The 25,100-nt window shown below is 34.7% G+C and overlaps 1 protein-coding gene across 2 annotated transcripts; it reads left to right on the forward strand.

The window, feature by feature from the left end:
• Positions 1–624: 624 nt before the first annotated feature.
• On the forward strand, positions 625–24,340 carry LOC125655735 (nucleolar protein 8-like). Of its 2 annotated transcripts, XM_048886183.2 has the most exons (18): positions 644–688; positions 2,700–2,804; positions 4,621–4,761; positions 5,903–5,965; positions 6,342–6,420; positions 9,227–9,374; positions 9,954–10,022; positions 11,410–13,146; positions 13,688–13,798; positions 14,130–14,249; positions 14,961–15,072; positions 15,164–15,278; positions 16,279–16,377; positions 18,246–18,448; positions 19,040–19,142; positions 20,901–20,977; positions 22,487–22,569; positions 24,124–24,340. In XM_048886183.2, the coding sequence occupies exons 1-18, from the start codon at positions 649–651 to the stop codon at positions 24,193–24,195; spliced, it is 3,477 nt and encodes a 1,158-aa protein (XP_048742140.2). In that variant the 5' UTR covers positions 644–648; the 3' UTR covers positions 24,196–24,340. The 2 variants fall into 2 exon arrangements, with proteins under 2 accessions (XP_048742139.2, XP_048742140.2); XM_048886182.2 differs by lacking the exon at positions 2,700–2,804 and having other exon boundaries at positions 625–688.
• The last annotated feature ends 760 nt before the right edge of the window (positions 24,341–25,100 follow it).

The following is a 25,100-nucleotide window of genomic DNA, read 5'->3' on the forward strand; positions in this document are numbered from 1 at the left end:
AGCGGTCCGCTATCAACCATCTGAATACTTCGTTATCGTGCATTTTAAAAACTCCATACATTATATTGTAAGATTCAATGACTCTCAAGTTCTAGGGCAGGGCAAATTACTGAATATTAGAAAATTAATGATATAGTGATATGTATAAGAACTAATCTTGTCCTATACTACTGCTGAACATTAGAATTTAGCTTAGATATGCAGAACAGGAAAATTATGGTAGGTTTCTAGCCCTTTGGGGCTAGTGTCAAGTGATACTTTTAACTAATACTCAGGTGTATGGGCCTTTTGTTAATAAGATTCCCATGTTCTATCATTTTGGGTCTTCAACCCACGTTTTGGGCGGAAAAAGAACAAATTTCGGTAGCAATCCGCCCCGGCTTTGAAAGTTTTCAGGATCCGCCCCTATTCTAAACGTACAGTGTATTTAAGGTATGAAAGAATCCGTTGAATTTTTTTATATTAATTGTGTTTATTTCATTAAATGTGAGTCATCAAAGAATTTTGCCTGTGCGATGTATTACGTTGTATATGTATAATATAAGAAAGTTTATAAGTAATGCGGCCGGTAATTCCGGAGATATAATTTCCATTTTATACGGGTCGTTTGGTTTTTTCCTGTTTTCTTCCATCTTGTATTTCCGGTTAATGTACAACGAGAAAGTTAGGCATGGTTCAACGTTTTTGGGTAAGTTATAAGTACTATGTGTGGACAATGTTTGCTTTTAAATGATATGTTATATACAGTTATGATCCATTCTTCAATCTTTGGATGTTGGTTACATGTAGTAAACTCATTATGCATTTTAGAAGAAGTAAACGATTTAAACTTTTCTGTGGTACACGTACACATGGATAATATTTTGGAAGTCAACAACAAAACGTTTAAAGTATCGATATACGAAATACTATCTTCACAGTTTTCATCAGAGTACTCTAAAACTATATCCCGGAAACCCTGGTAAAGTAGCCTTGTCACATGTCATAGGCTACTTTCAATGATTTAGGGTTTATCTAGATTTTAGACAGGTTGGGAACACTTCCCCTATAGTGAGATATTCTCGCTAAAACGCGATTATCCCTCTCTAGCGAGAATAAATATATCACGTACAACAGAGAAAAACACCCGCGGAGTACATCTTTTAGTGATTCACGTGAAAAGAAGAAAAAGTGCTAAAATGTCTGATACTTTTGCAAATATATGAATCAAAACAAAAACACTCACGATGTGTATTGGATTTCAGACTGCTTCCCTCTTACGCAGCAACTTTGGTATGCAATTTCATTACTTTGTTGTCAATTTCATAGAAACAATTCGCATCATGTTGAGTGCGTGTTGCACTTATTCAGCGTTGCACGGGATTTGCCATTATTTTCAATAAAGACGCCAAAACACCTGTTTATGGTAATGTTTATTTCTCACTAAAGAGGGATAATCGCGTTTTAGCGAGAATATCTCGCTATAGGGCAGTCCATGCGAAAGTTTTTTGGACCACACAGGACATTCGGTCCTATGTAATCAATGAACACACCGGACCGAACCAAATTTTGTCAGACTGAAAAACCTAATGTAAAAAAGTGAAGCAAGTGAAAATGCAAAACCAAGGAAATCTTATTTATTATACTAGTAATACTATACCAGGGATCCCTCCCGTATATTACTTTAGATGGTCCATGCGGTTTTAATCACATTCATTTACATATTTGGATTTGTGTGCTATTTTTCCTTATAACAAATATTTAAATGACTCCGCATCAAAATAGTAAAGTTCAAAACCGGACACTGAGACAACGGACATTTCGGTCCGGTGTAAAAAATTATGCATCGGACCTCAGGCACTGTACATCGGTCAGGTTCGACGGTCCGATGTCTTTCGCATAGACTGATAGGGGAAGCGTTCCCAACCTGTTAGATGCTACCACCTATTTCATATTTAAGAGGAATGTTTGAGACTACAACTGTGAGCTTCCAGGGGATGGGGGGCATCCCCAAATTATGACATCTCAAAACAGACATATAAATTGATTGTTAACCATTAGATTATTGTCTATATTATTTTAAGACTTTTGACAATTATACAAAATTACTTAGAATATATAAAAATGATTTTTACTACAATTTTCATACAATTTTGTGTAGTTTTTACAGGAACATTTTAACTTGTGGAACGTTCGGGAAATATTTGTTTTCAAAGAGGGAAAGGTAGACCCTTCATCGGTAGTGGAAAAAAACATAGACCAATCCCTGTATAGAAATATATATCTATTCAGGGATTTATCTATGTTTTTTTATGCCCCCGAGATCAAAGATCGAGGGGCATATTGTTTTTGTCCTGTCTGTCATTCTGAAACTTTAACTTTGCTAATAACTTTTGAACAGTAAGTGATAGAGCTTTGATATTTCACATGAGTATTCCTTGTGACAGGACCTTTCCGTGGGTACCAACATTTTTGACCCCGTGACTGACCTTGGAGTTTGACCTACTTTTTGAAAACTTTAACCTTGCTAATAACTTTTGAACAATAAGTGATAGAGCTTTGATATTTCACATGAGTATTCCTTGTAACAAGACCTTTCCGTTGGTATTAAACCTTTTGACCTTGACATTTAACTTTTATTTTTTGTTTACATCGGTCATAACTTCTAAATGGTAAATATTAGAGCTTTCGTATTGTACATGAGCATTTCTTTTGACAAGATCTTTCTACTGGTACCAAGATATTTGCCCTTGTGACCTTGGCCATCTTGTTTATATATACTATTACACCAGACACCATATCAACAATACCTCCACTCACTTCAGGTTCGTGTATTATTTCTGCCAACATTGTGCATGCCTTTTATTTTTACGAGCATCATGTATACATGTAAACACTGGAGTCCATAATGATTTAACTCTCAAAGAATATATTAATTATAATGATCCCCCATTGTGACCTTAGGTCAGCTGTCAAATCTGCATTTAAACAGAGCCAGATGTGAGACCTGGATTCCTTATAGGGACTCAGAACTGCACTTTTACTTTAAAATTCGAAAGTGAGCATTGTGATTTCGATTAAATTTATTACAGAGACCCCCAGGCAAATTAATGTTCTTTCACTAAACATCTTTTCTTATGGGTTTCACTTTTGAACAAGTTCTACAACTCCTGTCATGACATGGGATCTGTTGTATATGCAACTCTTTTAAATGCTGTCAGAGCATTTGGAGAATGGGCAATCATTTATCTATTTTTGTGTCTTAATTAGGTTCGAACTAATGCATGTATTGACGACTTTCTGATTTGATAACTCAGGTAAAAGGTTGGCCCTCTGCTATATGGGCAAGTAGGGATAGATTTGAATGAAAGCCATTAGCTACACCCATTGTTACATGGTGCAGGGGAGTGATTATGCGATGATCATAGCTTGGGTGAAATTTATTTATTTCATTTATTTTAGATGTTATTTAAGCCTAATGTTACTTATCTGTCAATGGAAAACATGTGTTAGAGTGAATACTAGTGACATTTGCTCATTGAAATCACATTCACTAAGTAACTCCATGGACATATTGAAAATTAACACTGTAAGTTATTACATATGGTATACAGTACTCATTTTAGGCTTGTAAAATAAATGAAAAAATGTTTTCTCAAAAAAGCGCTAGGTAAAAAGATACTGTGCATAAGACTTTTTTGTCTACCAGTATATGAAAATTTACGAAAATATAGGTCACTGGGCATAATCTGATCATTTATTTTTCATTTTATCGATAATTTTGAGTGAGGGAAGATAACTTTCAAAACAGTTTTAACTGTAATGAGCTTCTCTTAGGTTTGAGTGTCGTTGGAGGGTTAGGTGATGTAAATTGGCGGGTTCTGTTTCTACATAGTAATTGTTTTATAAATCAACAAAATTTTACGTGTTGTACACCCAATCCTTAAGTACTTATATGTAATATCAATGTCATATATACACCTTGTCTTGACACCTCAGTAATCTAATTTTCTCCCTCAGTGCCCTCGTCCGAAAATAAATATTTTCTTGACTATTTGATAATAAAACAAAACAGAAAAAGTGAATGGGTTGGTTGTGTTCGTTACAAGATCGCTTTTAATAAGCAAACATCAAATCGACAAAGCTGAAAAATCACTAATGAAAGCATATGAATTCAAAACTGAAAATGGGCTGGGTGGGAGGGAAGGCAAAGGCACAGAAATACAAAAGCGACCTTTGTTGCTTGTAACGAACCTCGCACTGCCCGAACACTGACCAGTAGTATTATATATACTAAGCGCAAAAGCGCTCCTGCATGAGCTCAAAAACCCGCTAAATGTATTTACGGAAAATAATGAAAAATTACGAAATGTAAAACGTAAAGAAATGAATTGAACACTGCTTCATGAGTCATTCACCTCTTATTCCTAGTCAGATTGTAGACAAATTTTTAAATTATACTTAGGATGTGCCTTGGATACATGTACATTTTGTAACAAAAGTGAAATTACAAATTTGGAAATATATTTTACAGATGAGATCAAGAATAAGACAGCCATTTGTTACCATACCTACAATATTATAAGGTTCTTTTCAGAGTAAGACAGTATAAAATGAAGTGATTTCCATTTTGAATTTTAGATTTTGATGTTCTAGTGAGTATGAAGCGAGTGTTTATCGGAGGTCTGTTTCCGGAGGTGACAGAGGGGGAAATCCGAGACAGATTTGGGCGATTTGGAGAAGTGGAAGATGTAGAAATAAAAAGGAAAAAGACCGATGGAGGTAAAACTTTGAAGCAAACATATAGTTTTGAAATTTAAAATGGTGTTTTTCAAAACCTTTTGATGAAAAAAAAAAAAGAACTACTGTAGGTACACCGTACATGTACTTGAATATGTTCTGTTGCCTAGTATGTATACCAATTTATGGAATTTCTAGTGAACATGAAGATTTGAAATGCTTATAACCTTTCATATGTTTTTCTTAAATTGATTATTATCCAAAAGACTGGAAAGATACCTTAAAATCATCAGAAAAGTATCTAAATCATTCATTTTTCTATAATACCCCCCCCCCCCCCCCAACTCCCCGGAAACAACAAGCAATAATAAGTTACACTGCACACTAATTAGATATTATTAACCAATATAATACAACCACACAGACTTATTGTTTTGTCATTGAGTCGATTTTTTTTATCAAAATGAAATTTAGATTAAACATTTTGTGCTAGCTATCTGTATCATTAATTCTATGATTACAAGAGTCAAGAGTTTGCAGTGCAAGGTTCTTAACAGTGTAACACTGTCACAAAATAACCCTAAGCAGAAGACCACAATTCTCTGACTTTGCTTGTCGATTTCTTATCTTGCTTAAAAAATTTCTAGCATGTAACGTCAGGGATTTATCCAGCTTTTAGATGTTACTACCCATTTCATATTTAAGGGGAATTTTTGAGAATGCAGTCGTGAGCTTCCAGGGGAGGGGGTGGGGTGGAGGACATCCTCAGATTATAATATCTCAAAACTGGCATACAAATTGATTGATTACTTATTCTTTATCTATATTGTAAGACTTTGATAATTATAGAAAATGATATAAAATATGTAGATCTATATACAAATGATATTGCTTAAAATTCTCATACAGTTTTGCGAAGTTTCTATAATTGAAGGGGAATTTTTACCTGTGGAAGGGGAATTTTTACCTGTGGAAGGGGAAATTTTCATTAGTTGTCAAAGGGGAAAGGTACCCATTTACCGGTAGTAAAAACTGCCTAGATAAATCTCTGAACGTATACCGTTACACTTATACTGAATACATGTTAATTAAGCTTGAAGAGACAGTATTGGCATCCATCCAGCTGAATTTTAGTATGTCATTGATTTATTAGGCATTATTTGTGTGTGTGGTTTTTTTTTAGAGTCTTTGGACAAGACATTTGCATATGTTAATTTGAACATCAGCGAGGAAAGTTTGTCGAAATGTAAGTATTTTATTGTTACACCGTGTATTTTAAAATCTTCTGGTTAGATATTTTAGTTAGTACAATACTATTGTATTATGAAGGGAAATTCAAATGATCTTTATTCCTGTAAATAAATATAGAATAGTTACATTTGATGGATGTGAATGACCATGGCATGTTGTGTTGGTCATTTGTCCACATGCTCTGTTTTATGTTTATCTCGTATCTGAATGAAGTATTAGAGATGCACTCATCGAACTCCATACACAGACATGTCTCTAATAGAATGATCACAGTGTTCTTCTCAAGCTCGTCTGAACAGCTTTGACATAGTATGTTTTTTTTAGCCTTTATGTCGTGTATGTGTATGCATTTCAAATTGTTCTCTTAACAGGTTTCAGCGTATACAACAAAACAAAGTGGAAAGGTTCTCAGCTGAAACTGCAGCTGGCTAAAGAAGACTTTCTGAAAAGGTATTATATATGACAGACCACACATAGATAGTTTAATAGACCAGTTTTAAAAATTGGCTAAATTCAGCAGCCAATTTTAACATAAGGAAGGCTGAGCTGAAGGTGACACAGCTGAGGTTCAGGGACTGGGATATAATCACTATACTGTTAGCATCGCATATTAAAGTTAATTTAAAAAAGCTAGATAAAAACTGATTCCATATATACATTGTACATGGAAATTCAAATCTTTTTCCATTTAAGGAGAGTACTCTACATTGTCATGATGGCTGACTTCCTTTTAAAACATGGATGAAAATATAGATATCAGCAATATTTGCCTATCGATTTCAAATGTCATCGCTTAGCTGAGTAGCTCAGATGGTTAGCTAAATAAATTTGTTAAAATTATGGCCCCTGGGGTAGAGTGGGGCCATAATAGAGGATCAAAGTTTTACATTCGGATTTTTAGGAAAAAATCTTTAAAAATCTTCTTCTCAAGAACAACAGGGCCATGATTAGTCATATTAATATGCAAGAATCCCTAGGTAGTACAGATTCAAGTTCGTTAAAATCATGCCCCCCCCCCCTCCCCTCCCCTCCCCTGGAAGTAGGGTGGGACTACAATAAGGGATCAAAATTTACATGAGAATATATGGAAACATGTTTAAAAATTTACATCTCAGTAACAACATGGCCATGATTAGTCATATTAATATACAAGCATCCCTAGGTAATGCAAATTGAAGTTTACTCAAATCATGACACCCCCCACCCACCCCTCGTGGTATGTTGGGTCCACAATAGGGGATCAAAGTTTTACATATGAATCACTAATAATCTTCATCTCAACAGTAGGGCCATGATCAGTCATATTATGCAAGCATCTTCAGGTAGTTCAAATTCAAGTTTGTTTAATTCAGGGGCTCCAGGGGTAGGGTGGAGCTGCATTAAGAGATCAAAGTTTTATATGGGAATGTGTAGAGAAATGAAAACAACTTTCTGTCAAGAGTAGCAGGGCCACACTTAATCATATCCAATTACAAATGTTCCCATGTTGTGTGGATTTTTTATGCCCCCACAAGTATAGTCAGAGGGCATGATGTTTTTGCCGTGTCTGTCTGTCCAAAAAATTAACCTTGCTTATAACTTTTGAATGGTGAGGTATAAGACTCCCATATTTCATAAGTGCATTCCTTACAACAAGACCTTTTTGTGTGTCACCAACGTTTTTAACCTTGTGACCTTGACCTTTGAGACTGACCTACTTTTAAGAAAACCTAACCTATTCAATATCTCCCTTAACTATTAAAGAGACACTACAGCTCATTTTGCGCAAAAATCATGAAATGACAATTTTCCTAGTGCTTTCTCAATTTTTGTTGCATTGTTGAAAGTATGAACTTTGCGAAAATAACATTTATCTAAAGTTAAAAATTATCGTTTTAACGTAAAAATTAATACTTTTTGATGGCCTATACAAAAAATATCGAGTCTCCTCCTTTCAGTCTTCAGACGCATGCACATAGACAGTAAACAGTGCAGCATGTCGTCCAGTGAGAGAAAGTGTAGTTGATAGATCTAGAATTTTGACAGATTCTGTGAGAAAAGAGGTAAAAATAGAATGAGATAAAACTCATACGTGAAATAGAATTTACCATGGTATCAGTTTGACCGTTGGAAAACAAAGAGTTCGGAGAAACCCATGTAACTCAGTGGCGGATCTAGGATTTCCGAAGGGAGTGTGAAAGTCAAAGGTTAGCCACAGTAATCGGGCATTCTGGTGCAAAATTTGGATTTTCATTCAAAATCTGTGGCGTAAAAGGGAGGGGGGATCCTGCCCCCCCCCCCCCCCCCCCCCCCCTTAAATCTGCCATTGAGATTAGCTGCGAAGACACTACTTTTAAAAGTAAGTGCTATTTTTATCTGAACACGACACGTGTTAGTTGTAAAAACATCGATCAATGGGAACATGGACGGGTTTCTGTTGAAATAATGATTGATATAATTACTTATTTTAAGGAGCAGGGAACACTCTTATACTTGAAAGGTGAGTGTGGACCTCCTTGAAGGGGAATTTAAATAATTTCCTACACAACACTGTTGCTGTCATTCAAAACCACGTGATGTAAATAAGCATTCAAAAGTCCGAGTCAGAATGAAGAAACCTTTGAATTCCGAACGATCTTCAAAGCGCAGTTGAGAGTAAATTGATGCATCCCAATTGTTCAAAATTGTCAGTATCGATATGAATTTTATCATTTTATCAATACATGTTTTAAAAAACACTTTATTAAAATGTGGAAAATGAGCTGTAGTGTCTCTTTAAAGGTTTAACTTTCATATTTTGTAAATCTTATGACAAGACGTTTTATTTCATACCATTATCTTTTACCCTGTGACCTTGACCTTCTGCAGAACAGCAGGTTGATTTGGTGATTTTGGGATTAAGGTATCCCCATGTTGTGTGAACTCCAGTTTGATTGTGTCATGACCCTTTGGAGATAAGTTGGGACCACAATATGGGGTCAAAGTTTTTTATAGTAATAAAAAAAAAAAAGAATCTTTCAAGAATCATGATAGCTGAACAACAATAGGATCATGGTGATTCAAGTGAACGATTTGGGCAATTTTGGGTGTACATTGGTGATATTTTTGTTATATATGAAATATTTTTCATAATTTCCTCTTTTGAAAGAAATCCTAGATTGTATACCAGGTATAAAAAATGAAAATCAGTTGCCTACCTGATATGTATTTAAACCAAAAAAAACCCTTTCTGTCATGTACATGTACATATTATGATCCGTGTTAATGTCGCATCTAGATTGATCAAAGAACGTGAGAATGGTTTTGCTGTGGAATCAAAAGTGAAACCAAAGAAAGGCATGCATCATGATCCACTGCAAAATGAGTTGGGGATCCAGGATTTTGAGATGCGAGGAGCAGTGCCTGGGACTTCCATACAAGGAGAGGTGTAATTTTACACTATATTCTAACAGTTCTCACTTATATTTGTTTACCTACATTTTGCAAAATTTTGCATACAAAATGTGATTGTGTATTTATCCACATGGACCAGATGTATGACATACTCCCTAGTATTGTAAAGGCGTATTTAATTATTAATAAACTCCAAAAAATTAGGTTACAGTATAATGTAAGCATGCATCTGCTTCCAGTGTACTGTGGTTTTTGACATTTTTGTTTGCATCAAACTTGTGGATTTGTCAAAAGATAAGGTTTCATTGATGAGCAATTTTGTGGAAAACACCTCTTAGTTCTTGCCTTTATGATCAAAATGTGTGGTTATGGATTACTTAATTTCATAGTCTACATAACTGTAAAAACAAGGAAAATTGGTATTAAGTGAAAAATGATGAAATGACAGTATCTGGTATTAATTGTTGTATTTGTATTTATAGGACTGACATTAAGTGTTGTATTCTATTTATAGGACTGATATTAAGTGTTGTATTTGTATTTATAGGACTGACATTAAGTGTTGTATTCTATTTATAGGACTGACATTAAGTGTTGTATTCTATTTATAGGACTGGGTGGTGGGAAAGTACGGCAGAGTGTTACCGGTCGTCCACATCACCAACAAACACAGCAAGAAAGTATCCTTTGTGTGTCATCCACTAAAGCTATCTATTTCCTACACTAACAAGAAATGTTTACATCAATGAATCACTGATATACATGTCTTTGAAATTAACATATGTCTGTCAGTCTGTGACTGGTTAAAAGTCTGGCGGACTGACTGACATTTGTTTTAGTCAGTCCGATTGGACTGGTCAATTTTCCAAAATATCATTTTGGAAAACATACTTATGGAATCTTAAACACACATTTGGCATTCCTCTGTAGATATCAGATGAACCAGATTAGTAAATATAAATCTCACATAAGTGTTACAATATTGTCTGAGGCATATCAAGTTAAATTCTGTTATTTTATTTTGAAAACATGAACAAAATATTTTTTATTATTTCTGAAAAACTCTGGTGGACTGGTAAATTTTTCTGCGGACTGGTTGAAATTATACCCCATCAGTCCGGCTGGACTGGTGACATAAAAAGCTAGCTTCAAGCCCGGCTTGTATTATATGGCATACTTGTTAATAACAGGAATCTTTCCTTTTGTAAAATTACTTCAGAGATTATGTTTTAATCCTCAATGAAAAACAAAGCTAATACGCCGGTTTTGAGATACGCCTGAGTTATTTCCTTTTGAAGAACTCTCGTACATAGTGAGGCGCGAAACAATTTGTTTACACTCGGGAGTGGGACTAATATTCATCATTGCGTAAGTGAATGTACTCAGTAAGTTTCTCATATGCTATTTGATCACCCGAATTCGACTGATACACAAACTAAGTAAGTGATAAGTATTTAGGGAGTAATTAGATACATAGAATTCTTATCATATCACGTTATTTCGTTGGTCATAAGTACCATATCTAAGATATTACTTGCAAATATGACATTGTTTTTATGTTTCCACTTTAGTTAACCATTTCTTTCGATAGTATTTTGTATTTCCCACATTTACATATCAAAAGAGAAGCCGCTTTTAATACATTTCATCGTCTTCCTCGTTGACTGTAGTCCACTCTGTCCCACTTAGTCATTCAAAGTTCCACTAAATGCACCTCCTACACAGAAGAGTTTGTATCTCGAAACTGGCGTATTGTGATAATAAAGCAACAAAATTTAATTGTAGCATTGTAATCAAGTGAAGCAATTCTGTGATACTTTTTGAGTTTCAAATTATAGCTAGGTGTCTTAGATATAAGTCAGAGATGATATAATACCATATCAACCACTAATAAAAATAGATTCACTTAATTAAGTTTTAATTGGTAAATTTTAGAATTTCATTCGGATGTGAAATGTGACTAGTAAGTGATCAAGCAATGAAACTGCAGTAAAATGATATACAAACTTCTTTCACTACTGTACTGTAAATCAGTGTGTCTGAATCATTGTCCTTCATAAATGGCAGATCATGACTGTGGACCCTTCCAAATTCTGTCACAATTTAACGAAAGTGAAAGAAGACTCAGGGGTCAGTGTTGGGGGTACCACAGAGGAACTGACATGGGAACTAGCGGAGGAAAATCCTGAAAAGGTGAAGAGGCGAACAGGAGATGTCCGCTCTACCTCCAAATTTGTCCGCAGGAAACGTGGTCATATCACTGATTCTACTCTGGACACCAGCAAGAAGGTGAACCACAAGGAAAGAGAGGAAGACGATTTTGAAGTGGTTTCTGTGAAAGAAAGTGTTGCTCAATGCAAGGCAAGACTTGGAGCAGGTGCTGAGAGTGACTCAGATTCAGATTATGAATCAATAAAACATTCCTACACGAAAACAAAGACCAGAATTCCTGCTAGTGCTTCAGAATCATTGTCAGTAGAAAACGAATGTGAGAAAGAGTCAGAGAGATCTAAACCAGATACTGCTGGTGGTTTATCTAGCAAGACGTGCAACATATCTAATGATAGTCAAGTTTCGAAGGAGACGTCAGATGGATCCTCAAATACGAACATCAAGGTGAACGGTGTTGTAAATTTCATAGAGGACAAGTCAGACAGTGAGTCAGTGTCGTCTGCAGACACCGATATTATTGTCGCTAAGCAACATAATAGGGATTCGGGGAGAACTTTTGATAAAATTTCCTATGTCTCTGCTACACAGGGAGTGAATGAGTATTCAGATGGGATAACATTGCAAGAATGTCGAAAAGAGTCAAATGATTTTCAGTATGAGAGTGATGATAGCTTGACAGCTGTAGGATATGCGAGACTGGCAAAGAGAATTGAAATGGAATACCAGAAAAATAACAAAATAGACTCGTTAAAATCAACAGAAGACCAAGATGTGAGACCCATCAAAGAAAAGACCTCAGATTCACAGAAACAAAAAACCGTGAGACCCATCAAAGAAAAGACCTCAGATTCACAGAAACAAAGGTTTAATGCGAAAGACTCCAAAATGAAAATTGAGTTGAAACAAGACTCTGTTATGGATGCTGTGTCTGTTGATATTACTGATGGCGATTCAGATAGAGAGTCGGACAGTTCTGTGGATGCTGTGCCTGATGATATTACTGATGACGATTTAGAGAAAGAGTCGGACAGTTCAGTGGTTTCTGTATCAGGGAGCAGCTCTTGTGAGGAGAGTCCTTACAAATTTGATGCTGTGAACAAAAGTGTTCTAAACCAATCTAGTCGTACAGCATCATTTGAAAACACCTCACAAAAATCAAAGCCTAAATGTGTTATTCCTCCATTTAGAGGTACTTCCACATTGTATAGATCAGATGATGGGAAGGAATCGCAGAAGAAGTGCATCAACACTGAAAACGTTGAAGAGTCACGAACCGAAAATTGTTCACCTGCTTCTCCCGTTAAAGGAACTGCCATTCTGAATATTCCAAGTAAAAACAGCAAAACAGCCAAGAAAGGGGAAGTGCAGACTACCCAAGATTGTAAATTAACGAATAAGCAAGGGCAGGATACCGCAGGTTGTGAAATATCTGAAAACCGCCAAAACCCAGCGAAGGATAATGTGAATCTTCCGTTAGGAAGAGATTTACAAAAGACGGGAGCGATTAAGATTGCCGATAAAGATAAAAAGCAGAGGAGCTTGGACTCAGACAAAAGAAGGTTGGAGTCCATTATGGAGAGAAGTAAGGAGACTGAGATGAGAAAGAAGGCCATCAAGCAAGCGCTGTCTCTGGTCAGTTGAGTGTGTTATAAAGTGTTAATGTAGGCTTTAGTACATGTATACATATATATATTGTAATGTTATTATCCCTAGTTTTTCTGCATGAATGAATTAATTGTGATTGCTCTATTAATTAAAATGTTGAACTTCATAAAATTTAAAATCATTTAAATGACGCAGTTTTGTAAATAGAAAATACATTTCTAATACAACTGTTTGCAATCTGCAATTTGATTTGCTAAGGCTCCGAAGTTTTAGGCAATTAAATGAGCATTAACAGGACGGAAAGTCTTCAATTGTGATGTCAAAGTAGAATGACGCAAAAACATTGAGTCAAATGTAACTGTTTTATGTCAGACGTATTTTATAAAACACAGAAGAAAAATCAAGAAATGAGACATAAGCATCAAGTACAATGTGGTCATTTTATTTGTTACTTGTACGTGTATATTGTCAAGGAACAAGTTCAACTACAGTATTCTACAACTGTTAGATTTCTATGGCGATAAACTCATACTGTAACAAAGGTTTCATTCATATGTTACATGTTCAGGATTCAAAAGCACAGAAACCCAACAAAAGGATAGTGTTTGACAACAGTGACACAGAAGATGAACAGAAAGATGAAAATGAAGATGAAATTCAGACAAAAGATAAAGTTCAGGTAAGGCCATTTTATCTGCCTAGAACAACAGTTTGATAGTAATCTGTTTCTGATTCACTGTATGTACACAACAAAACATTGATCATGTATATTGCGGGAAAGTTTGCCTGTGTTTTGTTTTTGTCCATTTAGCCTCAATCCTTTGCGGACTGATTTAACAAATGCTTAGAAATACTGAAGTAACAAGATAGTTTTACTAATAGATTATTGTTAGTTGTATATGGAAAGTGGATTATAAAACTGGAACCAATTAGAAGGGAGTAGTTTACAATGTATGCGGTATTATATAGATGTCCAACACTGAAAATTTGTTCATGTTTTTGTGATTTAGCTACAGAGAGAGAAGGGACCGGCCTTGTTTGATAGCTCTTCAGAAGACGAGGAAGATCGGGACAGAGATGAGGAGAGATTCAGAGTTCGACCAGAGTTTGAAGGGAAAGCAGGCAAAAAGGTTTACTGAAAAATTTTAAAAAATAAATACTTATGAGAGTTTTCTTTCAATGCCTGAAGAATTATTTTAATGTAGCTGAATTGGCTTTAAAAAGTTATGAAGTTTTTCCTAAATTATAATCCTGAACATGCTGAAAACATTTGCATGTAAAAAAAATTAAATGGTGGAGAGGTTAGTAAAAAAATATATAGTGGAAAGGTTAGTTGTAAAATGAATACAGTGATTTAAACCCTATATATGTTTAGTAATGATGATGTTAGAAACGCCTATGCATAATGCACATCATTTTTAATCTATAAAAGTTAAGCATAGAGTAAAGAAAAAAAAGCATGGTAGTCTAAATTTGTTGATGGATAAAGCTCTCAATAAAACTTTAGAGACTGTCACAAGTTTGTGCGGTGTCAAACACACCAATGTTCGTACTTCGGAATTTTTGTTGACAAAATTCAAATTTGATTTATTTCTAAACAAAGTCAAAAACTGGAGATCAACACCTTGAGGATAAGATTACAGAAGATTCTTATGTGTGGATACCATGCTGTATTCAACAGGGTCTGTGAATCTGTCTGAAGAATTGGTTATGCCCCAACAATGTGACTGTTTATATTCTTGAAAGCTAAATTATTTAGGCATAGGAGTTTTATACATCTACGAAATGTATAAATATTGGACATGCAGATGGAATCTGAATGTTTTGGGGTTTTGTTTCAGTTGATGAAGCTACAGTCCAGGTTTAAAAATGACGAGCGATTCAAAATGGATGAGAAATTTATTGATGCATCTGGATCTGAAGATGATGGTTCATCAGACGAAGAAAATCGTGGTAATTTAACTCGTTCTGTTTACTAACGTGAAGACAGCTATGTGTATTATGCCAAAAACAATTGTGTATTCTCATTTTTTTTTTCGTTCAGGTTTCAAACTTTCAGATGAGATTGATGACGAAAAATCCCGGGCATTAAAAATCTTGGGAGAAGTGGTGGGACCGAAGGCTCTAAAGAAAGTTCAGAAAAAGAAAACCATATTCAAGTAAGCCTTGTATGAAAGTTCTATGATTTATGAAGACTCTGTTGTTAGGTACTGCACATCTTGCTTGACTTTCATTCAGCAAGTTTGTCTTTCAGTATTACAGTGGTAAAATTGATTCACATTTATTCTGACATACACTGCCTTTTATGCCTTTTATACAGCTAATTTATCTGTTATATGCACTGCCTTTTATACAGCTAATTTATCTGTGTTATATGCACTGCCTTTTATACAGCTAATTTATCTGTGTTATATACACTGCCTTTTATACAGATAATTTACCTGTGTTATATGCACTACCTTTTATACATATAATTTATCTGTGTTATATGCACTGCCTTTTATACAGATAATTTATCGGTGTTATATACACTGCCTTTTATACAGATAATTTATCTGTGTTATACACACGGCCTTTTATACAGATAATTTATCTGTGTTATACACACGGCCTTTTATACAGATAATTTATCGGTGTTATACACACGGCCTTTTATACAGATAATTTATCTGTGTTATATGCACTGCCTTTTATACATATAATTTATCTGTGTTATACACACGGCCTTTTATACAGATAATTTACCTGTGTTATACACACGGCCTTTTATACAGATAATTTACCTGTGTTATATGCACTGCCTTTTATACAGATAATTTACCTGTGTTATATACACTGCCTTTTATACAGATAATTTATCGGTGTTATACACACGGCCTTTTATACAGATAATTTACCTGTGTTATGTAATGGTATATATGGTAACACTTCGTGGTGATAATGAATAGTAGGAAGTACACTGTAGAAATGTTATAAAGTAAGGGGTATAATCAAGTGTCATGTCTGACAAAAACTAAATTAACAGTTTTCATCAAGATCCCCTGGCCACCACTTTGAAACTGAATGTGGTGATTGTTGATCCAAACTGATTATTAAGTACGTATACTAATAACTCTCTATACCTTTCTGTTTAATCACGAATAAATGTCCTACATTTAGGGATGTATCTGCCATTCATTTTGACCCAACAAGAGAAGACCACAAACAGTTTGAAATGGAACCACAGAAAAAGAAAAAGAAAACCACAGCTGAAACAAAGTGAGTACTTCCTGATTGTTAACTTGTTAGTACGTACTTCCTGATTGTTAACTTGTTAGTACATACTTCCTGATTGTTAACTTGTTAGTACGTACTTCCTGATTGTTAACTTGTTAGTACGTACTTCCTGATGGTTAACTTGTTAGTATGTACCTCATGATGGTTAACTTGTTAGTATGCTCCTCATGATGGTTAACTTGTTAGTACGTACCTCATGATAGTTAACTTGTTAGTACGTACCTCATGATGGTTAACTTGTTAGTAAGTACCTTATGATGGTTAACTTGTTAGTACGTACCTCATGATGGTTTACTTGTTAGTACGTACCTCATGATTGTTAACTTGTTAGTACGTACCTCATGATGGTTAACTTGTTAGTACGTACCTCATGATGGTTAACTTGTTAGTACGTACCTCATGATAGTTAACTTGTTAGTACGTACCTCATGATGGTTAACTTGTTAGTATGTACCTCATGATGGTTAACTTGTTAGTACGTACCTCATGATAGTTAACTTGTTAGTACGTACTTCCTGATTGTTTACTTGTTAGTACGTACCTCATGATGGTCAACTTGTTAGTACGTACCTCATGATGGTTAACTTGTTAGTACGTACCTCATGATGGTTAACTTGTTAGTACGTACCTCATGATGGTTAAGTTGTTAGTACGTACCTCATGATAGTTAACTTGTTAGTACGTACAACCTGATTGTTTACTTTTTAGTATGTACCTTATGATGGTTAACTTGTTAGTACGTACCTCATGATAGTTAACTTGTTAGTACGTACCTCATGATAGTTAACTTGTTAGTATGTACCTCATGATAGTTAACTTGTTAGTACGTACCTCATGATAGTTAACTTGTTAGTACGTACATCCTGATTGTTTACTTGTTAGTACGTACCTCATGATAGTTAACTTGTCGGTATGTACAGTACATCCTGATTGTTTACTTGTTAGTACACACTTCCTGATTGTTAACTTGTTAGTACACTTCCTGATTGTTAACTTGTTAGTACATACTTCCTTATTGTTAACTTGTTAGTATATGTATGTATTGGATTTTTGATTCATTCCAAGTTTTATTGCTACTTAAATTTCACATATATTTATATGTTCAAGAGTACCACTCCGACTAAGCTTGTAATCATTGGTAATCTGGGTCCATTTCTATATAGTAACATTGAGCCCTATAGTTACAAAATGAGCATTTTCATTTGTCTATCATACTACTGAGCTCAGTTACGAAAAACCTGAACCCTTGTTATATGGTCAAACGGAACCTGGCTTACAAATTGGACCGAGCTCTTTCTGTATGGTCACATTGAACCCCAGCCACAGAATGGGTTTTTCAATTTCTGTAAGTGAACATTGAATCAATTTACCTCTATGAAGGTTAATCCCATTAACAGTTCCTGTGATTTAAATATTGTAAACTATCTGAATACATATATAAGTTGTAAAAGTGGTTATTTACATGAGGGGAAATTCACACTAATTATGCAGTCACGTAATAAGCGCATAAATTTCTCTCACATGTATAGTTATAAATATTTGATATAATATACAATGTATATTAATTATATTTGGTTACAGCATATTTTTCCCCCCAATTGTAATGTTGAACTCGGAAAAAATTTAATGTGTTCTTAACCCCCCACACCCCCCAGCGTAAAAATCAATTTATACAGTATTTCACTTCTGTCCAGCAGGTCAATCATATTGTAGCAATATTTATGGGGGGGGGGGGTTAATTTTACAAAAAAATCTTAACCATGCACAATGAAATTACTATGTAATCAACAATATTTTGATTTCTTGTACAATCATTGTTACAGTATCACTGTACACACTATATTTTGCAGAAAAGTTATTGATTTCTCAGAAGAGGAGGAACCAGCAGAGGAGGTTCCTGAGGTTACCAAGGAGAAGTTCTATCAGGTGTCCTTGGATTCCTTTAAAGATGTATTCTCCGACAAAACGTCTGACAGGACTGATACACAGTTCTCTCTCCTTAATGCGTTTGGGAGACAACAGGAGAGTAGGGACAGTGATGAGGATATGTCTGGTAGGGTTCACCAGTCTCACATTTATTTGTCCTTGTAAATACTTCGTCCATCTACATGTATGTGGATAGACATGCAAGCATACAAAAGAGATTGCTCATCATTTTGAAATTTACTCACATATTCCCTTCCTTTAAACCAGAGCTGAATAGAAGTGATGTTTTGAGTTTATCTTTTTTAAAGTAGAACTACTCTGTATTTACATAAATTCCTAGTGACCCAGGGAAGTTTAATCTCTGTATTTACAGAAATTCCTAGTGACCCAGGGAAGTTTAATCTCTGTATTTACAGAAATTCCTAGTGACACAGGGAACTTTAATGACACATAAAGGTTTTGAAAGTTGTAGTTAAACCCCACATCTGTTAATGGTGTACAGCTAAACCTAGTTTTAATAAATGTGTATTCTGAATGTAATATACAGGCTCAGGGCAGTTTAATGTCCGAAGTCTTTTGATTTGACCTGCAACCATGCAGAGGAAATTTGAACCCCACCCCCACTCCTGAAACAAAAACAGCAATAGGGGCCACTAACTCATCATGTATATCCCACTTGTATCTCTTAAAAGATTGTGTGTGGGTTTTTTTTTTCCAGAACCTGAACAGTTAGAAACCAGTGTTTCTCAGAAAGGGTCATTTCTGATGAAACAGGATGATGGTAGCAGCAATGAGAACATGTCATCAGATGAAGAAGCACAGTACGTAGTAATGATATGGATTTTCCGAAATTAGATTCGCTCAAATTTATTAAATTTACAGTTCATATTATTTACGATGAAAAGTTGGATGTGGTACATTTTTAGCTCACCTGAACTGAAAGCTCAAGTGAGCTTTTCTGATCGCCTGTTGTCCGCCGTTTGTCCGTCTGTCTGTAAATTTTTCACATTTTTTTTACTTCTTCTCCAGAACCACTGGGCCAATTTCAACCAAACCTGGCACAAAGCATCCTTGGGTCAAGGGCTTTCATTTGTTCAAATGAAGGGCCATGTCCCCTTCAAAGGGGAGATAATCACAAAAATGCAAAAATAGGGTGGGGTCATTTAAAAATCTTCTTCTCAAAAACCACCGAGCCAGAAGAGCTGAAATTTACATGAAAGCTTCCTGTTATAGTGGAAAATCGAGTTTGTTAAAATCATGACCCCCGGGGGTAGGGTAGGGCCACAATAGGGGGTCAAAATTTTCCACACAAATATATAAGGGAATTTTTTTTTTTAAATCTTCTTCTCAAGAACCACTGGGTCAGAAGAGCTGAAATTTAGATGAAAACTTCCTGTTATAGTGAAGAATAAAGTTTTTTTTAAATCATGACCCCGAGGGTAGGATTGGGCCACAAAGTTTTTACATACAAATATATAGAGAAAATCTTTTAAAATCTTCTCAAGAACCACTGGGCTAGGAAAGTACAAATTTACATGAAAGCTTCCTGACATAGTGCAGGTTGTAAGTTAGTTCAAATCATGACCCCCGGAGGTCGTATGGGGCCACAATAGGGGATCAAAGTTTTACAGAGAGGACTTATATAGGCAGTACCTGCTGTCCAATCCTATTATGAATTATCATGATAAAATATTGTTTAAAATTTAAAATTAAAGATTTACATACAAATATATAGGGAAAATCTTTAAAAATCTTCTTCTCAACAACCATTGGGTCAGGAAAGTTTACATTTGGATGAAAATTTCCTGACATAGTGCAGATTGAAGTTTGTTCAAATCATGCCCTCTCATGTCTGTCGTCGTGCGACACACGTCATCCATGTTGCATTAACAATTGAACATTTTTAACTTCTTGATAACTATCATTCCAATTCTTTTCAAATTTGGTATGAAGCATCTTTTTGACAAGGGGACATAAATTGTAAATTTCGATGCTATTGATACTAATTGGATATTTACCAATATTTTAAATTTTATGATCCCAGAAGTAAGGGTTTTCATTCCAAAGTGTATTATTGTTACATATATTATATTATGTAAAGTCTCTCATCAGTAAAGACACTTTCAGAGGCATTTAAGTTTAAGAATATGTCTTGTTTTATTTTGTTGCTGAATATTAGAATTTAACTTAGATATGCAGAACAGGATTTTTTTTCTAGTTTTCATAGTCTTGAAGACTAGTGATAGTTTTAACTAATACTCAGGTGACTGATAAGGCCTGCAGGCCACTTGCTTAAGATTCTTTGTTTTTTATATGAAAGCTTCGATCATTTTAATTTTTTATAAGATTTATTCAGACTGCTACCCACAAAGGATTGAATTAAAGTTACTGCAACATGTATTATGCAAAAATATTTGTTTGCAAAATGTTGACCTTTTTTTAGCTGCATGTACTGTACATAAACATTTAAGTATGAATGAAAGTCCCGTGTACATGTACGCAGATAAGCAATGTAAAATTTTGAAACAAGGAATTATTACGCATGTATTTGAGTAAAAGGGAAATCTGAATTTTTGCAGGATAAATATGCCAGTCAATCTCTTTACAATCAGTCAAAGCACCTTCTTCTTCACTGAGGATGATGAGAGAGTAAAAGGTCTGTACCTTAGATAGTTCAGTGAGCTGTGATCATAGTTTGTCTGCTTACCTTAGATAATTCTGTAAGCTTTGATCATAGTGTGTCTCTCTGCTTACCTTAGATAATTCAGTAAGCTGTGATCATAGTGTATCTGTCTGCTTACCTTAAATAATTCAGTAAGCTCTGATGATAGCATATCTGTCTGCTTACCTTAGATAACTCAGTAAGCTCTGATTATAGTATGTGTCTGCTTATCTTAGATAATTCAGTAAGCTCTGATCATAGTGTGTGTCTGCTTACCTTAGATAACTCAGTAAGCTCTGATCATAGTGTGTGTCTGCTTACCTTAGATAACTCAGTAAGCTGTGATTATAGTATGTGTCTGCTTACCTTAGATAACTCAGTAAGCTCTGATCATAGTGTGTGTCTGCTTACCTTAGATAACTTAGTAAGCTGTGATTATAGTATGTGTCTGCTTACCTTAGATAACTCAGTAAGCTGTGATTATAGTATGTGTCTGCTTACCTTAGATAACTCAGTAAACTGTGATTATAGTGTGTGTCTGCTTACCTTAGATAACTCAGTAAGCTGTGACTATAGTGTGTGTCTGCTTACCTTAGATAACTCAGTAAGCTGTGACTATAGTGTGTGTCTGCTTACCTTAGATAACTTAGTAAGCTGTGACTATAGTGTGTGTCTGCTTACCTTAGATAACTCAGTAAGCTGTGATTATAGTATGTGTCTGCTTACCTTAGATAACTCAGTAAGCTGTGATTATAGTATGTGTCTGCTTACCTTAGATAACTCAGTAAGCTGTGATTATAGTGTATCTGTAGTGCAGCAGTTATGTCATCAATTCTATACAAAATTCGTGGATTAGACAGAGGAAGACTCCTTTTGATTTTCAGATTTATTGTCATTATTGTTTTAGAATAATTATTATGGGACCTAAGAATTTTAATATTAAGATAATAGCGCTTTCAATAAGTAATACAATGACGGATCCAGAAGAGGGGGGGGGGGTGATTTTAAAAATAACACATTTTGAGAGTGGACCCCCCACCCCCTCCCCCTTGAAAACCGAACTTAATGGTAGAACCCTTCCCCCCCTTTATAAAATTACTGGATACACCCCTGTAATACTCGGATAATAGATAAATCTCTGAATAGGAAAACCCTTCTCGATTTTCAGTTTTATTGGCATCCTATTAGGGCCCTTTTTGATTCATCAGTTTTCTAGTTGGAATAAGAACTTGAGTGATGGAGATCCTAAAAGTGCCATGTCATAGATAAGGCATCTAGAAATGTAGTCTAGGTCACCTACACGTTTGTAAATTCAGTGTTCTATGAGACAAACAGCTTGTGTCACATAAGCTACTGGTTGGGAGTCAAACGGCTTGTGTGACCAAGGCTACTAGAAATGAAGGTTTTGACTGTAGATTGTTTTAATGAATGTCAAAATCGAAGTAATATCATATGTATAGAAAACTGTCATTGACATCTTTTATGTTGTTTTTTCTGATATAGAAGGGATTCATGAGTTCTACAGGAAGGAAGATTTGGAAACAATTCGAGAAAAATGGCTCGAGAATAGACAGAGTCTTGTAAATGTAAGTAGTAGTGTATCTACAGAAATAGGCGGAGTCTTGTAAATGTAAGTAGTAGTATATTTACAGAAATAGGCGGAGTCTTGTAAATGTAAGTAGTAGTATATTTACAGAAATAGGTGGAGTCTTGTAAATGTAAGTAATAGTGTATCTACAGAAATAGGAGGAGTCTTGTAAATGTAAGTAATAGTGTATATACAGAAATAGGAGGAGTTTTGTAAATGTAAGTAGTAGTATATTTACAGAAATAGGTGGAGTCTTGTAAATGTAAGTAGTAGTATATTTACAGAAATAGGCGGAGTCTTGTAAATGTAAGTAGTAGTATATTTACAGAAAAAGGTGGAGTCTTGTAAATGTAAGTAGTAGTATATTTACAGAAATAGGCGGAGTCTTGTAAATGTAAGTAGTAGTATATTTACAGAAATAGGCGGAGTCATGTAAATGTAAGTAGTAGTATATTTACAGAAATAGGCGGAATCTTGTAAATGTAAGTAGTAGTATATTTACAGAAATAGGCGGAGTCTTGTAAATGTAAGTAATAGTGTGTCTACAGAAATGGGAGGAGTCTTGAAAATGTAAGTAGTGTAGCTACAGAAATAGGAGGAGTCTTGTAAATGTAAGTAATAGTGTTTCTACAGAAATGGGAGGAGTCTTATAAATGTAAGTAGTGTAGCTACAGAACTAGGCGGAGTCTTGTAAATGTAAGTAGAAGTATATTTACAGCAATATTCACTTTATACGAGCAGAGTTTTAATAACATTTTGGTAACAACTTATGAAGAAACAAAATTGTTGGTTTTATCATCCAAAAAGTGAACAAATTAAGATTAAAATGAGTTCCAAAATATAACTCATCTGTGTAAAATGAGTTCCAAAATATAACTCATCTGTGTAAAATGAGTTCCAAAATATAACTCATCTGACGTGTGTAAAATGAGTTCCAAAATATAACTCATCTGTGTAAAATGAGTTCCAAAATATAACTCATCTGTGTAAAATGAGTTCCAAAATATAACTCATCTGTGTAAAATGAGTTCCAAAATATAACTCATCTGTGGTGAATATGTTGTACATGCTGTAATGTTTGTTCTCCAAAGAAAAGAAATCTCAGTACATAGAAATATTTCATTTAATGTATTTTGAGAGAAAAAAATCATTGACATATTTTTCTGTAAAATTTGACAAATGTGTCAAAAACAAGAATGAAGTTTTACAGTCATTTGATTATGATTTTGTCTAAACTATAAAAAAGCAGTGAAAAAGTAGTAAAAGTGTCCATTACTTGCAGTGTGTGTAGATTTTAAACAGAAGTTTGATTTAGAGAAAGTCAATGGGATCATGATATAAATGTTACTCTCTTTTAGCAGGGAGGTAACTCTTCCTATAACTCCCGACCATGACATGAACCCCTCCATAATTTGGACATATGATATTGTATTGAGGGTCGCCTATAATAAGATTTCACAAAGTATAAGAAAAATCCATTGACAGATAATGTTTTCATATCACTGCCCTGCTTATCCTTAATAATAAATATGTTTTGGTAATTTACTTTTAGGCATACAGGGCAAAACACAAAAGTATGTCAAGAAAAAAGAAGATAGCAGAAAAAAGGAAGAGGACAAAATGAACTTTGGAGCTGTTTGGTTTTTAATGTTGTTATGGCACCAATGATATCTAGTAACTGTTGATAAACATCACACCTTTAGATTCACTGTAACAGGTGTACAGTAATTATATACCAGTTCACTGTAAATAAATTCATGGACAACAAGGATTTTTTCAAATTTTTATTCAAGTTAAATTTAGTGATTGCACAACATGCAAATTGGATGACTTTAGAGCAGAAAATATTTCTGTTTGTAACAGTCTCAAGTATTTATGGTTGGGGGGGGAGGGGGGCACTTTTTGAGAAAGTCAACAGTACAATACACAAAGATGCAACTCTTATTGAAGAAAAAAAATGTCCAACAGGGCAGGACTGCGTTCAACATCGTAGCGGCTAGTCAAGGGGTTTAGGTAGGTGGCTAGTCTAGGGGTTAGGTAGGGTGGCTGTATTGTGCCATTTTACACTTTATTGTCTATTTGTTATTTTGAGTCAAAAAGACAACAAAATGATATTTAGCAACTTTTCATCCTGAAATAATGAAAAGATAACAAAATGATGTTTATAGCTACTTTTCGCCTCTGATGAGTAGATGACAAATTGTAAAATGGCACAAATCAGCTACCATATCTAGCCCTTGGACTAACTGCTACAATCTTGAACACAGTCCAGGCTGCTTTATTTACCTGCATTGCAATGCACACAAACGCACAAAATCCAGAAATGTAGACATAAACGCGAACAAGTAGTCATGTGATAAAAATATTACTTCCGATGGAATATACTTAACTACATGTATACGTTGCATTTTTCATCAGGAAAATAATTACTGTGTTGTATAATTGTAATATTTTATATTCTTGATGAAGAATGAAACCAGTTGAGTATATTCAATCGACATTGTGATACAAATGTATATGTTTAAGAAA

Source organism: Ostrea edulis, chromosome 7 (genome assembly GCF_947568905.1).
Source record: "Ostrea edulis chromosome 7, xbOstEdul1.1, whole genome shotgun sequence".
Classification (NCBI taxonomy): Eukaryota; Metazoa; Mollusca; class Bivalvia; order Ostreida; family Ostreidae; genus Ostrea; species Ostrea edulis.